The sequence below is a fragment of the Gymnoscopelus microlampas genome, assembly GCF_963454915.1.
Source record: "Gymnoscopelus microlampas genome assembly, chromosome: 9".
Taxonomy (NCBI): Eukaryota; Metazoa; Chordata; class Actinopteri; order Myctophiformes; family Myctophidae; genus Gymnoscopelus; species Gymnoscopelus microlampas.
This window is the reverse complement of record NC_139946.1, coordinates 24882731-24900142: the sequence shown is the minus strand read 5'-3', so window position 1 is coordinate 24900142 and position 17412 is coordinate 24882731. Positions and strand designations below refer to the sequence as shown.

General features: G+C 41.9%; 1 protein-coding gene across 11 annotated transcripts in view; it reads left to right on the top strand.

Annotated features, from left to right (window-relative positions):
- Nucleotides 1–17412, top strand: part of fryl (furry homolog, like) — a 109976-nt gene that overhangs the window by 53750 nt on the left and 38814 nt on the right. For all 11 annotated transcript variants that reach the window (XM_084066794.1, XM_084066785.1, XM_084066791.1 and 8 more), the window contains 19 exons: nt 102–188; nt 868–1039; nt 1185–1317; nt 1404–1511; nt 2628–2865; nt 3756–3932; nt 4500–4586; nt 4990–5258; nt 9264–9477; nt 10364–10488; nt 11015–11072; nt 11190–11281; nt 12326–12498; nt 13228–13388; nt 14429–14539; nt 15166–15320; nt 15888–15987; nt 16360–16528; nt 16799–17061. In XM_084066794.1, coding sequence (XP_083922920.1) covers nt 102–188; nt 868–1039; nt 1185–1317; nt 1404–1511; nt 2628–2865; nt 3756–3932; nt 4500–4586; nt 4990–5258; nt 9264–9477; nt 10364–10488; nt 11015–11072; nt 11190–11281; nt 12326–12498; nt 13228–13388; nt 14429–14539; nt 15166–15320; nt 15888–15987; nt 16360–16528; nt 16799–17061 — 2892 coding nt within the window. The remainder of the gene's footprint in view (nt 1–101; nt 189–867; nt 1040–1184; nt 1318–1403; nt 1512–2627; nt 2866–3755; nt 3933–4499; nt 4587–4989; nt 5259–9263; nt 9478–10363; nt 10489–11014; nt 11073–11189; nt 11282–12325; nt 12499–13227; nt 13389–14428; nt 14540–15165; nt 15321–15887; nt 15988–16359; nt 16529–16798; nt 17062–17412) is intronic.

Below are 17412 nucleotides of genomic sequence, written 5' to 3'. Positions count from 1 at the left end.
TTCTTGTCTCTTAACCAACGTACCTGGATTGTGAACAGCTGAGGCTTAAAACTAAGGATGAACTAAAATGATCGCTGGTCTGTTCACATGTCCTCGCTCAGGAACGGCTGGACTTTGCTATGAAGGAGATTATTTACGACCTGCTGTGCGTGGGCAAATCTCACAAGACCTTCACCATCAACCCAGAGGTAAAATGAGTAAAGATTGAATATACATCACTTTCGCTCTCTCTCTATCTCTCTCTCTCTATCTCTCTCTCTGTGCTATTTGTGTTGACACAACAAAACGATAAGGGAATAAAGATGCACCCCTCCAAGCAAAAGATTTGACAGGATAGTTCAGGATCATTTCTCATTTGTTGATGGATTTTTCATCAGTGAAATTAGCGCTGCTCTTGGCCTCTGGGTGGCGCAGGGGTAAAGTTCCTGTCAACCAGTGTGGAGAGTAGGGGTTTGACTCCTCCACAGGGCATCCGGCATTGGCTGGGCATTCCAATTCCAATGAGCGCAATTGTCCGTGTTTGTGGTGGGAAGCCAGGCAGGGAGGGGGATATCTGTCACTGGACTAGCGACTCCTACAGGTTTGTGTCTGCTGTTCAGCAAGGAAGCGGAACTGGGAACTCCACACGAGTTATGCCCTCCCAGTGAAACTCTGCTCTGTCAGGTGAAAAGAAGCAGCTGGCGACATCACATGTATTGGAAGATTGTGGTTGTTTACACCCTTCCCAAGACCAAACAGTAGTTGTCAACAGAGACTACATGAGTGATTTGGCATAACGACTAAACTGCGACTGTTCTCTCAGTGAGAGGTCTTGTCCGAGTCTATTATCCCCTCTCACTGTCCGTCTGCCCTTTTGTGTGTCCTCAGCGGATGAACATCGGCCTGCGTGCCTTCCTGGTGATTGCAGACAGCCTGCAGCAGAAGGATGGAGAGCCCCCCATGCCGACCACAGGGGTCATCATGCCGTCTGGGAACACCCTGCGAGTCAAAAAGATCTTCCTCAACACCACCCTCACAGACGAAGAGGCCAAGGTCATAGGTAGGCCTTAGTGCTGGGCGACATGGAATACAATCTATGTGCATAGCAGTCCATTTGTATGCTCTCTGAGTTACGAATGGATAAATGAACACTTTTTGGCTTCTGCTGTGTTAATGTAATGAAATGTATTAAATTCAATTTGCAGGCATGTCGCTGTACTACCCACAAGTGAGGAAAGCCTTAGATAACATCCTTCGTCACCTGGACAAGGAGGTGGGGCGGTCCATGAGCATGACCAACGTGCAGATGTCCAACAAGGAGCCAGAGGACATGATCACGTACGTTACCTTCTACCATGCTTGAACTGTCTCGTTCCCAGGGCTCGTAATCCATAATAATCCATAATCCATTTGACGTGTTCCAGGGGTGAGAGAAAGCCGAAGATCGATCTGTTCCGGACGTGCGTGGCGGCCATCCCCAGACTGATCCCGGACGGCATGAGCAGACAAGACCTCATAGAGCTTCTGGCCAAGTAAGAACCCCTTCCTCTCTCCCCCTCCTTTTATGCCAGGGGTTGCCAAATGTGTTCAGCTCGAGACCCAAAAGAGGAATTTGGTGTCTCCCCTGGGACCCAAATGTACAAAAATTATGAATTAGTCGGAATAAGTCCTATTTCAAAAATAGTGATAATAGTGGCTCACGTGTGTTTTTCTTTAATTTCTGAAATCTTGAAAGAAAATGTTAGTTTATTTTATTCTTACAATTTCTGACAAATTAGATTTTGTTTTCTTTAAGTTATATCTGAAAATCTGTTGGAAAAACTTTTGGATAAAATGAAAATGCACTGGAGTTTAACAGTCTACACATTCCTGGACCACTGGCCCTATTAACACTTCCTGTGCGATTTTGTCGCTGTGGAAACCTTATTATGTCCAAAAGCGTTACTTTTCAGTAAATAGAAAAAAGAATCTGTGTTCTAATTATTATATTAGTTATATATTAGTAAAACACAAAAATAACAGATCTACAAGCACACATGTCACATCGCAATGTGTTGTGAGCTTGTAGATAAGCTATTTTTGTGACTTTTGTGTGACACTGTTGTATGGCGAAGTAGGGCATTCACTTACGAAAAAACAAAAGGTTGAAATTTGGAAATACAAGGTTTCTGCCCAACAGCAATGATTATTTATACAGCACTTTTCAACAAGGCTGTTCAAAGTGCTCTACACAAAACATTAAGAGTATTCAAACAAAGTGCAAAAGAAGCACATTATAAAAGGGCATTTGAATACGATTAAGCATTGAGTATAGAAAATAAGAATAAAGAGAATAATGAATGACATGAATCAAAAATCTCAATAAAAGGTAGTTAAAAGAACAGAGTTGTAGCAGACCTGCTCTTTTCTGGGACTTTGTTCCATATATGTGGTACATAAAAACTGAATGCTGCTTCAGAAGGTGGTCACTAACATGTTTGCATTGTAATTTAAGCTAGCAGGAAATATTTGTAAAGGTAGCATATTAACCACTTAAATTTGATTAGGGTCCCAGGGTCTCTCTCTATACTTGGTCCACTAGCGATGCTAGGTTTCATGTGGCTAACAACAGGTGTAAACGGGTGGTCTCTCTCCCTCCCCTCTCCCAGACTGACCATCCACATGGACGAGGAGCTGCGTGGCCTGGCCTTCACCACCCTACAGGCCCTGATGGTGGACTTCCCGGAGTGGCGCGAGGACGTCCTGTCAGGCTTCGTCTACTTCATTGTACGCGAGGTGACGGACGTCCATCCCACGCTGTTGGACAATGCCGTCAAAATGCTGCTGCAGCTCATCAGCCAGTGGCGCCAGGCCGTCCAGAGCAGCAACAAGAGCCAAGAGGCTCAGGTGGGTCCAGAACCAGTCCAGACTTGGAGTTGTGGTGGATTTTCTAGGGCTGTGGTTTTCAAAATGTTTGTGCCCCAAGGCACAGCAAAGGGCAAGTCAAAATCTCAAGGCACACCTGTGCACACCTGTGCAAAATAGCCTCTGTAACATATGGTATCATTCTTATCACTCTGTAAATGCTTTTTATCTATTAACACATTGGCTGCCATTGACGCAGATCTGCGTTCATTTGCGCAAAAGCCCGTTGGCTGCCATTGACGCAGATCTGCGTTCTTTCAAAAAAAAAATTTTTTCAAAATAAAAGTTTTTTTTTTTTTTTTTTTTTTTAATTTTTAATTTTTCAAAAAAACCCAAAGACCAAGGAGATATGATTTTCCGAAGAGTTTTGCTCCCAGACACTTCCTTATAACTGAAAACTTAAAAATTATGTATCTCGGCTCCTAAGTGCTTTTTTTTTCTCATTGAAAAAGTCTGGCAGCCAGCTGTAGGTAAAAATTCAAAAAGCTGGCAGCCAATGAGTTAATGGCAAATACAAAGTTTAACCACTTAACCACTTGAACCCTAGTGTCCCTATTCTGGGAGCAAACATTCAGTGGAAGATAGCAAATCTAGAAGCTCGCAAGTTGTGAGCTTGTTGAACGTTTTTACAAGCTCATAAATATAATAATTCTCCGAAATAGGGATGCCAAGTTGAAAGTACTGATATAATAAAATAAAAAGATAATTCATTACTTTTTGTATACTTGCAAAAATGATGTGTGGTTGTCACAAAATCTCAAGGCACCGCTGGACTGGTCTCACCGCACACCGCTTGGGAGCCGCTTGGTACTAGGCTCTGTGTTTTAGGCTTATGGTTTTGCTGTGTTAAGTCTACGCTCTTGTTCCACCAGGCGCCAGGCAGCGGCCAGTCTCTGCCCCTGGAGCGTACGCCTCTGCTGAACGTGCTGCACGTGGTGGAGGGCCTGGCACTGGTGGTGCTGTGCAGCTGCCGGCCCGCCACCCGCAGGCTGGCCGTCAACGTCCTCAAAGAGGTCCGCGCCCTGCACACAGCGCTGGGCCTCGCCAAGGTAAACACAAGCTGTGTCAGGTTTAACTGTGAATAACTTCTTTTAATGGTATGTTTTGTTGTATTTGTAACTGTACTTTTTCTGACCTTTTTGAATCTCACCCCTGACAAATGACAGAAATGTAGGGTAAGTGTTTTTTTTTGTTGTTAAAATAAGTGAGGAGTCTATAACAGGAGTCTCTCCAGCTCTCCAGATTGTATCCAATCAGGATAGAGAACTCACACAGGATACGGATTAAAGAAGTGATGACACAAAGAAATGTGCAGACAAAATTTGAACTGGAACACTATAAAACTGAAGCTGATAAATGGGTACTTTCTCCTTATTGGCTGAAGTTTGGCCACCCACCTGAGAATGTTTCTGTTTATTAAAGAGATGGAGAGACAGGGAGACCCCTGTTACTGAACAAACACTCTATACAGCAATGATTACTATCAGAAGTGCATTAACCTTTTAGCAACACGTTTGTGTTGCTAAAAATATCACTTCCTCTACCTTTAAAACAATAACTAAATTGTGTGGAATCTCTTGCAACATGTACTTAATGCCTGTCTGTCCATCTTCCAGGGGGATGAGGAGTTGGCCATCGACGTCATGGACAGATTAAGTGCATCGGTGCTGGAGAGCTTCATCCATCTCACAGGAGCTGACCAGGTAAAAAAAAACACACACACACACACACACACACACACACACACACACTACACGAGTGGTTCTCAAAGTGTGGTCCGGGGACCCCCAGAGGTCGTTGAGGAGGTTCCAGGGGGTCCCTTGCATAATGAGGAACATTACATTACACTCAGCCCTATTTCATATTTTGGCTATTTGAAAATAGATATTCTGAAACGTTTTGTCCCTTTTTGCACAAAATCTTTTCATGTGGTGGTCGGCCGCTAATACGAATCAATCTGGGGGTCCTTGACATGAAAATGTTTGAGACCCAGGCGGTTCTGTAGTGGCTACAGCACATACAGAAAACATGCACCACCATGCATGCGTGGTGATGAGCCTTCTTGGGCCTCACTCCTCCCTCTCTCTAACCCGAACCCCCCCACAGACCAACCTGCTGTACTGCCCCAGCGGAATCGACCTGCAGACCCTGGCGGAGTGGAGCTCGTCTCCCATCAGCCACCAGTTCGACGTGGTGAGCCCCTCGCACATCTGGGTGTTTGCCCACGTCACGCAGGGCCAGGACCCCTGGGTCATCAGCCTGTCCAGCTACCTGCGCCAGGAGCACCTGCCCAAGCACTGCCCCACCGCCGTCAACTACGCCTGGATGTTCGCCTACACCCGCCTGCAGCTGCTGTCGCCACAAGTTGACATCAAGTATGTCTACTCTGTGTGTGTGTGTGTGTGTGTGTGTGTGTGTGTGTTCCACCAGTGCTTTTGTGTAGTTTGAGGGGCTCAGGAAATAATCATGTCACCTAGTGTCTTTAAGACGTTTCTTGATAAGGCTTTTAGATCCTGTTTGCCTTGTTCCGTCCTTTAAAATAGGTCACTTGGCACAGAGGTGACAGGTTGCCGCAGCCCTTAAATGTTTTAACAACTTCATTACATTTTTAAAGCTGCAATCCTCGCGTTTTATGTCTGTCGGCTCCCTCTCCCGATGGAGAGAGGTAACTGCAACGATGTGCAGGGGTCTAGTCTAGCAAAGGGTCCTCAGAATTGCTACAGGGGGGCTGCCAAATCTTTGTGTGATAGGGAACTCTCTTTTTCTTTTTCTTTTACATTAACCACTTGAACCATAGCATCGTTTTTCTGAGGGGAAAATTAGCCAAACATAGCCGATCTACAAGCTCATAACGCCTTGCGGCAATTATTTTCAGCAAAGAGGTTTGGTGTAGGGAAAAAAAGAGCAGACCAGTATCAAGGGTTTAAGTGGTTAACTGTCTGAAAATACACATTAACATGAATCCAACACAACGCTACACAAGTCTATGAAGCTATCTATGAACATTTTTAATCTGCAACACAATTTATACCATGTAGTGGGGGTCCCTGCTTCATCCCTGCTTCATCTCTCTCTCAGCTAAGGGGTTCTTGGCCTGAAAACCATTGAAGACCACTGGTCTAGTGTAACTTAACACATGGGGTGCCAGGTTTTTTTTAAAACAGAGTACACTGAGTGCCAGGATTTTTAACCATTTTTGAGGAGCCGAGATACAGGCTTTTGAAGTCATAAGTTAACCAGGAAGTGGATTGGAGTCTAAATCTTCAGAAAATGATATCTCCTGGTGCTGTGAAGGAAAAAAAAAATAATAATTGATTTTTTTTTGTTTTGTTTTTTTTTCTTTCAAAAAAACGTATATATACGGTTTTGGCACCCAATGTGTTAAGTGTCCTACCCGACACCAGGGTCTAAATGTCTCAACTGCTGATGTGCTTGTTATATTGTATTAAATGTTTTATTCTTTAAAAAAAATCCACACTGTAGCTTGAAGTAAAGTGATTATGCAATCAGCCATGATGGAGATATTCCAGTCAAAAGCTAAACATTTCTTTGCCCTCAACAAATAACAAAATGTATAATCGTGTAATCATCAAAAACAATATTAGCAATATTCATATTGTCATAATAGTGTAAGTTAACCAAATGAACCCCATCATCCTTATTCTTTGCATGTCATAATAGGTGAACATTCGGCTAAAATAGAAGATCTGCAAGCTCACAAAGCGATGCATTATGAGCTTGTAAATCTTGTAGATTTTCAGTGAAGAGATTTGGTTTAGAAAGAGAAAAGAACGGGGCCAAATACACGTCATGTACTATGACGGGTGAGGCGATCTTAAATGTGTATATTGGACTGAATTGGGGTGGGATACAGCCACCCTTATTTGGACAGTAAACAACCCACAAACTTTAGTAATCCATTATGTACTTTGTGTCCGACGATGTCCTCTGAAAGGAAGAACAAACCCCTTCACTACCGACGATGCAAAACATTTAGCATAATTTGGCGTGTGCTCCTCATTTTCCTTCAGATTGACCAACACTTTGTCATATTTTAGGAGCTGCCGCTCCTAAAATATGTACCAGCCGGGAGATGTTGCTTTATGTGTAGACTCTTTGTGCATGAGGTTTAGAAGCAGATCTTTTGGCCAGTGAACGGGCACTTAGCTGGAATGACTGTGGTTGCAGACTCTCTGCTATGGGTGATGTCATCCTATCTGTCTGTGAATGTGCCCACGCGCCGTTAATGCCACCGTCCTGTCCATTATGTCACTGCAGCCCACGTGTCTAAATATGCCTGGATACTATCCTTGACTAGATTTGCTTGTCTCAGCTGCGTTTCCTTCATATGTTTGAGTATCGCAGGATGCCTGCAGGTCTACACTTTCAACCTGGTGTCCCTATTCTGGCCATTATAGGCAATACATTTCCAAAATAGTGAAAATAGCAGATCTATAAACGTACGTGTCGCGATGCGTTGAGCTTGTATATCAGCTATTTTTGAGGTGGTTAAAGGATACCGCTTGTGTTTTATTTCTTTTACATTGGTTAAAACGTATGAAACCAAACCATACTCTATAACTGATATAAAGACAGCTAAAACAAATATGCAAACCTTGTTATTTATCTTTTCACTCCTTAGATATGACAGATTATGTCATTTTGACCTTGACTTTTCACCTTGGAGGAAGAATGGGCAGCAGTTGCGAAATTGCATGTAGATATGATTATTAAAGTATCAGAGTCAGACTACTCTCATTCCACATATTCACACTGTTGCTATGCTCATGCTATGACAAGTTTCACAATGCTGAATACAGAGTGATGCTAGTCTGACTACATGGAAGTATGTGTGTACCTTAATGCAGCACATTATTTGTCTTTTCAGTCCTTATAAAGTATTGTTACCCTCCCTGCCCGCAGCAAGGCCTGGCAGGGAATTGTAATTGGTCTCTGTCTGTTTGTTTGAGAACGGATGGGCAGGTTCTCAAGAAATATGGAGGGAATGATCAGTAGGCTGCCCTGAAGACCATGATTAAAGCAGCACTATGTAACTTTCCTCTTCTACCCCGGATTTGAACCCGGTTTCCTGTGCAAGTGCTGAAAGTTATATCACTAAGCTAATAGAGCTGCTTGCTCAGGGGATAAATTGCCATCAGTTAAAATGTGTGTGTCTAGGTGAGACATGATCTAAATATCTCAATAAAAGAGCAGGGAGACAAAATACAACCACCCCAATTGATTACGTCATATTGTATTATCATACTACAAAATGACATAGTGAGGCTTTAAGTTTTGGCTTGAAAACGTCAAAGGCCAACCTTTATAATATCTCTTATGGTAACTGAATGGGTAGAGAGGCCTTCTGGTAATGAAGAAGGTCACCAGTTTGCCCACTGGTCTGCCCAGTCTGTGTGTGGAACTTAAAGGAGAATTTTGGACTAAGGTTTTCTTACCTTTTCTATGAATGGTACAGTAGAAAGATTTCATCCATCCCGGGTCCGCCACAGCTTAAAACGTGCGTGGATAGGCCTTGTGTTAGATCGCATATTTTAATAGCTATTATTTAATTTTTTTGGTGAGATCTGACGTTCATAGTGACAGAACACAAAAAAACAAGTCTCGCTAGACGAGATTGAAATCTCGAGATTTCAATCTTGGTTAGGTTTGTTTTTTTTGTTGTTTTTTTTGGTTGCATATTGTTCTGTCACTATGAACGTCAGATCTCACAAACAAATACATTTAAAAAAGCTATTAAGATATGCGATCTAGCACAAGGCCTATCCGCGCACGTTTTAAGCTGTGGCGGACCCGGGATGGAGTTATAAACATTTTCTACTGTACCATTCATCCTAAGATATCGTAACATCATAGAAAAGGTAAGAAAACCTTGTGTTGCCAACTGATGGAATACTTTGGTGTAACCAAAATGTGAAAAAAAAACAGTTTAGAGCTTTCAAAATGTCTTAACTTGGCATTTCTTTTCTTTTTTAAAAGTTATTATTCGGGGGCATTTTTAAGCCTTTATTGACGGTGATAGTTGAGAGAGACAGGAAATGTGGGACATTGACATCGCTGATCATTTCGCACCCTATACACTTGCCTATCGTATCACCATTAAGATATCATTTCAGGTCTTTAAATAAAATCGTAACCACTTAAGTCCCATTTTATACTTCATTGTATGATGGTGTCGCATGGTGAAGACTGCAGATCTGCAGCTAGTAGATCAACTATTTTAGCTATTTTTGAAAACATTGACCTATAATAACATGCCCAAAAAACAGAATGCCAGTTTGACAGTGGTTAAAAAACAGTTCTACAGTACATAACATGTAAAGCGGTAGCCATGTCATTAACCCCTCCACTCCTCCCTGCAGCAGCCCCATCAACGCCAAGAAGCTGAACAGCCTGAGCAGCAGCAGTGACTCCTACGTGGGTCTGTGGAGGAACTACCTGATCCTCTGCTGCAGCTCCGCCACCTCCTCCACCTCCCCCTCCTCCTCCTCCTCCTCCACATCGGGCTCCGTCCGCTGCTCCCCGCCTGAGACGCTGGCGTCCACGCCGGACAGCGGCTACTGTTACGACTCGAAGGTCAGTGCCGTGTAGCGGCGAAACGACAGCATCGACCCTCAAGTTTTATATCGTTGCTGTCGGGCAGAAACCTCTGATCTCCATATTTTAACTTTATGTATTTTTTTTTTCAGTGAATTAACGTCCTACTTGGTCATACTACAGCGTCACACAAAAGCATCTAAAGTAGTAGATATACAAGCTCGAAACGCAGCGCAAAGCGACGCGTTTTGTGCCAGAAAAGTAACAGTTTTGTTTTTTGGACATAATGAGGTTTCCACCCGACAGAGACGATATGTTAAATATATCAAATTTGTATGTGTGTATGTTATTATGTAGGCTTTAAGAATGAGGACATAAAGTATAATTTTAACATGACAGGAATATATACATAGATTTCTCCAGTATAAAGGCCCTGGCACACAGGAAAGTGTCACTGGCGTCTGGCACGTGCCACGCGAGTCGCCTGTTCACGTCGTCTATTTTATTTAAAAACGGACTTGTTAATGGAATGGTCAAAACAAGTGAAAACAAACATACATACACTGCATTACAAGTTTGAAAACAATGGCTGCTTTCAGTGTGTCGGGGGCTTAAGGAATATATTATAATGAACATTTTGAGTTGTATCCACCTTCTGGATGTGTGTTTGTCAGGGTCTTAACGCATTAAAACCGGGTGTCATTTTAGATTTTTGCGTTAATCAAAAATAGCAGATATACAAGCTAGCAGCGCGTCACTTAGTGCCGTGCTGCGAGCTTGTACATCTGCTATTTTTGAAACATTTTACTTTCTTTTGTGAGAACTACGGATTTAGAAGGCATTTGTAGAATCAGGTTTTAATGGGTTAAGGAATATATTATAATGAACATTTTGAGTTGTATCCACCTTCTTGATTTGTGTGTAGATTGTTGGCACTCCGTCCCCCTCATCCCTGTTCAAACACGTTGTTCCCATGATGCGCTCTGAGAGCATGGACATCACAGAGTCTCTAGTCCTGGGGCTTGGCAGGACCAACCCCGTGGCCTTCAGGTAAAGCACTGAACTTATGCCCCATTTTTACTTGCATGGTTGCGTGACAAAACAATACCTGATCTACAAGCTCACAATGCGTCAGGCTCCCCCCCCCCACAAAATCACTTTTCTTCTATCAATTTCTTTTATCAATTACTCACCCTGTGAAGCTTTGAATTCATGGAAAATGTTTGTTAGATTCCTTCACTGTGAATGAAGGATCCAAAAACGAAGATAATACTAGATGAAACAAAAAATTAAAAAAACATTCATTGCTCTCCAAACACCATTTTTGCGGAAATGTTACTATTTAAACCGCTTGCGGGATAAACGGTCTCGTGCACGAATGAGGAGCGCACCTGAGCGCACGTGTTGAACCCCACACACATGCCCAGGAGCGCTTCTATTTCGTTCACGAGACCATTTACACCAGATATATTTTAGGGTGAGTAATTCATAGAAGAATAGTAATAGATTATTTCTTAAATTCTATATGAACTAAAAAATGCAGACATCACGACAGTTTTGTTAATTTGTCTTCCAGAGAGTTGATCGAGGAGCTGAACCCCATCATAAAAGAAGCTTTGGAGAGAAGACCTGAGGTGAGGACAGCTTCAATCATCTCTCAGGTTCTAGTCTTGCATAGTTCTGCATGTTGGCATGCTGGTCAGTTTGTGCATGTGTCCTAAAACAACCACCCAACCATGGTCCGTTTGCAGAACATGAAGCGACGCAGGCGACGTGACATCCTCAGGGTCCAGCTGGTCCGGATATTTGAGCTACTCGCCGACGCTGGAGTCGTCAGCCAGTTGTACGTGGTGAAACCAGAACTAGTTAACGCCGCTAGCATCCTTAGGCCTGTCACAATTATTTCAAAATCGCAATTATTTGAGACAATCGTCATAATCGTTTCCATGTTGAAAATTGTTCATACATTTTCAAACATTTTCCAAAAATAGCAGAAATAGCAGATCGCAGAAAATAGCAGAAATAAAGCTTGTTGATCTGCTATTTCTGTAATTTTTTACTTTTTTAAAGTATGCAATTATAAATGTCATTTATGATCATTTATGATAAATATGTCATTTCTTTGTATATTTAAGTTATTCTTCATAATATATGCACTGTGCATTATTTATTATGAGGCCAAAAATTCCAATGTTCTATGCCAAAAACACAATTCAATTGTTAATCGCAATTATTTGTGTACTAACCATTAATCGTGAACTTAAATTTGTAATCGTGACAGCCCTAAGCGTTCTGTGTAAAGCCTGATTCATACCTTGTCGGAAATAGCAGATCTTCAAGCTTGTAGATCTGCTATTTCCAGCGTGCAACACCAGTGTAAGGCGGTGTATATCAGTGGTTCTCAACCTGTGGGTCGAGTCCCCGGGGGGGTCCTCATAGGATTTGGGGGGCGGGTCCCCAGATGACAGTGAAGTGACAATTTAAGGACTTTTAAGACCTTTTTAATACCTGGAGGAAAAAAAAGAGAGAAAGAAAAAAAAAAGACCATTACTGCATCAAAGATAAAATACTGCATAAAAACTGGTCAAAGTTTAATAATATAAGAAAGATGCAAACATTTTGAAAATAGCCGATCTACAACGTGAGGCGTTGTGACCTTGTAGATCTGCTATTTTCAAAATATTTATCTGTGGAACCGAGTCGAACTAAATGTAATGCCTCAACTCCCAGTGCCTCAACTCACCAGTTCAAATATGTTTTTTTGGGGGGTCACAGCCTGAAAAGGTTGAGAACCAGTGGTATATATTAGCGCATTAGCATCTATAACAATGTCGTTTTCCAAAGACAAGGCTGTCGTTCTTACTGTGTGTTGTGTGTGTGGATGCAGAGCCAGTGGAGGTCTGGATGGGGACAGCCACTCTCTGAACAGCTCGCTCTTGGAGTATGTCGATCTGACCCGACAGCTGCTGGAGGCCGAGAACGACAAGGACTCTGACACGCTGCGGGACATCCGCTGTCACTTCAGTGCCCTGGTGGCCAATATCATTCAGAATGTTCCAGGTACATCTGTCTCGTCCATCTATGTCTGTTTGGCTCACTCCATTCTTGTACAGTGAGCTGTGTTAGATGATAGCTTTTTCCTTTTCTTTTTTTTTAAAAACTTTTATTTGGCCAAGATGTGTACTGTAGTTCATAGTCTTTTACACCCCCCGTCTGGGTCATTTATAGGGCTCTTTCCCGCCAAGTCTATAGTGTTCATTATTGTGATTTATGTTGTTAATGTGATTAATCTCAGTTTAGGAAATGTACCACATTTTTCTGTGGTGCTAAAGTTTTATCCTTTCTTGCTTATCTGTTCCTATTTGTCTTTTTTTTTTTTTTTTCCTTTCCTTGGGGAACACTCGTTTATGAATTAATTGGTCTATGAATTAGCATTGTGTGCATACATGAACGTGAATGTTTATTGAATTCATAAATGACAAATAATCTCTACTGACAATATTGTCAGTAGAGATTGTCATTTTTTATGAGACATACAGTATCACACACACACACACACACACACACACACACACACACACACACACACACACACACACACACACACACACACACACACACACACCCTCTCCATCGGATTTTGAAGGACTTTTCCTTTTTCCCCTTTTTTTCTGTTTTTAGACAATTCTGTAATGATAGATAGATTGCTATTCTAAAGATTCTGTGGCAAGCATTCTGTCTTGGGGGATGACCTCTCACATGTACTATTATGTGGTTGTTTTGTTTCAGTGCATCAGCGGAGGACCATCTTCCCCCAACAGTCCTTGAGACACAGTCTGTTCATGTTGTTCAGCCACTGGGCCGGTCCCTTCAGCATCATGTTCACCCCCCTGGACCGCTACAGCGACCGCAACATGCAGATCAACCGCCATCAATACTGTGCACTCAAGGTACCATTTTTTGGGCATGTCATTATAGACGACAATTGTCAAAAATGTTCAAATATAGTCAAAACGGCAGATCTACAAGCTCACAGCAGACTTGCTGTCTCACTGGCAAGCATTGCCGTGACTTTGTTAAAAACGAATTGCCTGTTTTAAAACATTTATTCAACAAAAGGTAACATTAAACGTCTGATAACGTATTCATCATTTCATACAGAATACAGTACAGTGAGAAGCTCAAGTTAAATGGAAATGTCAGTTTTTGCTGCAGTACTGCAGCTACTCTTATAGCACCGTCGTCTTGTTATTCAAACATGGAGCAACGTAGTGTTCTTGATTGTACAGTACGTGTTTCACCAAATTCATTGTATTGCCGATCTTTGTAGTGATGGCTTTTTGCAGTGTATATCATGCACTATTGGCATCGATCCTGACAAAGAAGATGAGGTGATACTTTTGCAATCTCTTAAAATACAGTATATGTATTGCACACTGTAGTCCTAGCCTTTATATAAAACAACAACACACTCACATGAGCTCCGCCTCTGAGCCTAACGTAAGAGTGATTTTCCTGCATGCCTTGTGAAAAGAACGTCTAGCCATGGCATGTGATGTATTGTTAGCTTGTACATCAGTTATGCAGAGCATAAATTAGGCTTTAGATATTGATATTTGGTACAGAATGACAATGCATTTTTCTGTACTTGAAGGTATTGAAGCAGTTAGTCGGTGCCATAATATTATTGCTCACATTGTCATCCATAGCGCTCTTTAGTTTATTTTTTGTCTTTTCTCTTATCTTTGGTCTGTTTGGATTGTTCTGTTTGTAGAGATAACGAGAGACAAATTACATGATTTGCGATGACGTCTGTTATACTGACATAATGTGTATATCACACAAGTTCATTCATATCACAAGGATGATTAAAATGAACATCATAAAATCATGCAGCCCTGATGTAAAGATCATTTAAATAATATCATTAAAACAATGTACATGTTCTGTACATGGTAGTTCCGATACCAACTAACCATGTCTCTGCCAGGCCATGTCTGCAGTGTTATGTTGTGGACCGGTGGCCGACAACGTGGGTCTCTCGTCTGACGGATACCTTTACAAGTGGCTGGACAACATCCTGGACTCACAGGACAGGAAGGTAAGAGCCTATACACAGTCTCTCCTTTTATACTGTCAATGACTTGAGCTTGGAGGTACAGTAATACCTGTCCTACAGTAGCACTCTGGAATCTTGATGTGTAAATGCTGCTTCCGGTTGGCTAGAAGTAGTGAGGGGTTGGTACAAGAGAAGTTGTCATTCATAATCCTACCAGGAATGATACTGATTCCAGCGCAGACAGGTTTCTCTAATCTAAGATGTGATCAAATTTGACCTTGATTCTTTTTTTTTTTATTAGGATTTGAAAAGTGTTGTTCAAGTACTCAGTAAAATCCTGAGGGTTAATTTAACTCTGATAGTAGAAGATAGTAGATGGAGTAAATGGAAAACAATTACAGCACAAAATGTTACAAGTAACTTTTATGTGTTACTGAATGTTACTGGGACCTTTTTTTGTCCTGTGGTGTACCTGTTAGTGAATGTTATTGGTAACGTTTGTTGTGCTATGGTGCATTTGTGTTTGTGAATGTTACAGGCAATGTTTGTTGTGCTGTGGTGTGTGTACAGTATGTGTGCTACTGATTAGCACCGGATGATGTTTTATTGTCTTGTGGTGTATTGTGTGCTACCAATAAGCTCCTCTGCGCTGTGGTCCCGTCCACTAGGTGCACCAGCTGGGCTGTGAGGCCGTGATGCTGCTGTTAGAGCTGAACCCAGACCAGAGCAACCTCATGTTCTGGGCCGTGGACCGCTGCTACACAGGCTCCCGGCGCGTGGCCGCCGGCTGCTTCAGAGCCATTGCCAACGTCTTTCACAACAGGTACTGGTGGTGGAAGAAGTACTAATGTTTTACTTAAGCAAACGTATCAATACTGCAATGTAGAAACACTCTGTTACAAGTAAAAGTCTGTTATTCAAAATGTACTTGAGTAAAAGTACAAAAGTTTTGGCATCAAAATGTACTTAAAGTACCAAATGTAGAAAGTAGTCATTATGCAGAAGAAGTTTTCAGCTCACAATGCATCGCAACGAATTGTGAGCTTGTAGATCGGCTATTTTCAAAAATCCAAAGTTCAAATAGGGCTGATGTTTTGTAATAATAATCAAAATCTACAAAGTAACTAGTAACTAAAGTTTTCAAATAATTGTAGTGGAGTAAACGTACAATATTTGTCTCTGAGATGTAATGGAGTAGAAGTAAAAGTAATGAAAAATTGGAAATGCTCCAGTAAAGTAAAAAAAAAAACTTCAATATTGTACTTAAGTACAGTACTTGAGGAAATGTACTTAGTTACTTTCCACCACTGCTGGTGACACACGTCACAGTGGGACTCATTGTACAGAATATCTTGGCATTTGACTGGCTGTGATCTGTCCTCCCCTCCAGGGATTACCAGTTTGACACTGTGGTGCTGCTGAACCTCATCCTGTTCAAGGCGGCCGACTCATCCAGGGATATCTACGAAGTTGCCATGCAGCTGCTGCAGGTCAGTCGGGCACACTTATTATTTCAACCACAGCGTGTTGTTCAGTGGGCAGAGTGTTATTGGCAGTCTTTGTTGTACTGCATGTTTTCTGTCTTAAACACAGTTACAATAACACTTTAAACATCTAGAACTTTGTTTAACACAAACAGTTTTCTGTCAGTTTAAAACAAATCTTTGCCGTAGTAAAAACCTCACCGGATAGAGAGGAAAGCAGCACTGGGTTCAGGAAGATAACCCCTCTCTGTGTAGGGAAGAAACCTATATTAGAATAGTCACATCAATGCAACACATTTGAACACTCATCACATAGCGATGAAATGCAGGAGGTTGCAGTTTTTATTCACATTTTGTTGCTGCTGTGTGTAAATCCAGATCTTGGAGCCCAAGCTCTTCCGTTATGCCCACAAACTGGAGATCCAGAGGACAGATGGGATTCTGACACCACCCTCACCCCTGCCACACCTCTACTCTGTGTCCTACTACCAGCTGTCTGAGGAACTGGCCAGGACATACCCAGAACTCACCCTACCCATCTTCTCAGGTCTCACACACAACTATACTCTCATCAAAAACGATCCTGGATTGCGCCTTTTAAAAGGATAAGCAATGCAGATATAGAAATGAGATTAGGAATTGATTCTTTCTTTCAATAATTGACGTATTGATTGAATACTTACTATTTGACAGAAATGTAAACAGCAGGAGGTACAGTCAGAGATTTGAGCTAAAAGGAGAACACAAAAAAGTCTGTTAAAGTTTTGGCCATGGCCCTGACTTGCTTCCTCCGTGGTTTGTGGCTTTGTACCCACAGAGGTGAGCCAGCGCATCCAGACGGCTCACCCTGGCGGTCGGCAGGTGATGCTGCACTACCTCCTGCCCTGGATGAACAACGTGGAGCTGGTGGACTTCAAGCCGGCGGCGCGGCGTGGCGAGGAGTCGGCCGGCGACGAGGAGGACGCGCACGAGCGCGACATGATGATGATGAACAGTCGACGGTGGCTTCGCGGCGAGGGCTGGGGCTCGCCACACGCCACCACCATGGTGCTCAACAACCTCATGTTCATGACTGCCAAGGTGAAGGCCGATAACCCCAACACACACTCACATTTACAATAAACTCCAGACATAAACTTCATTGTATTTTATTATATATTGTTGTATTATTGTCTTATTATTGTATTTAATTATTCAAGTAAACATTCTCACAATACAATATTGAGAACACACTTTAATAATAACCTTTATCAATATATTGATATACAATGCTAAGAAAAAACGTCAATAATAATCTTTGCACTTTAAGTTTTTTTTTTTTTAAGATTTACAGAATAAATAAACTTTTTATCGTTAACCTTTATAATTCAAGTTGATTTACATTTTATCTTAAATAGAAGTGATTTGTTCAGATCCAACAAGACATGTGTT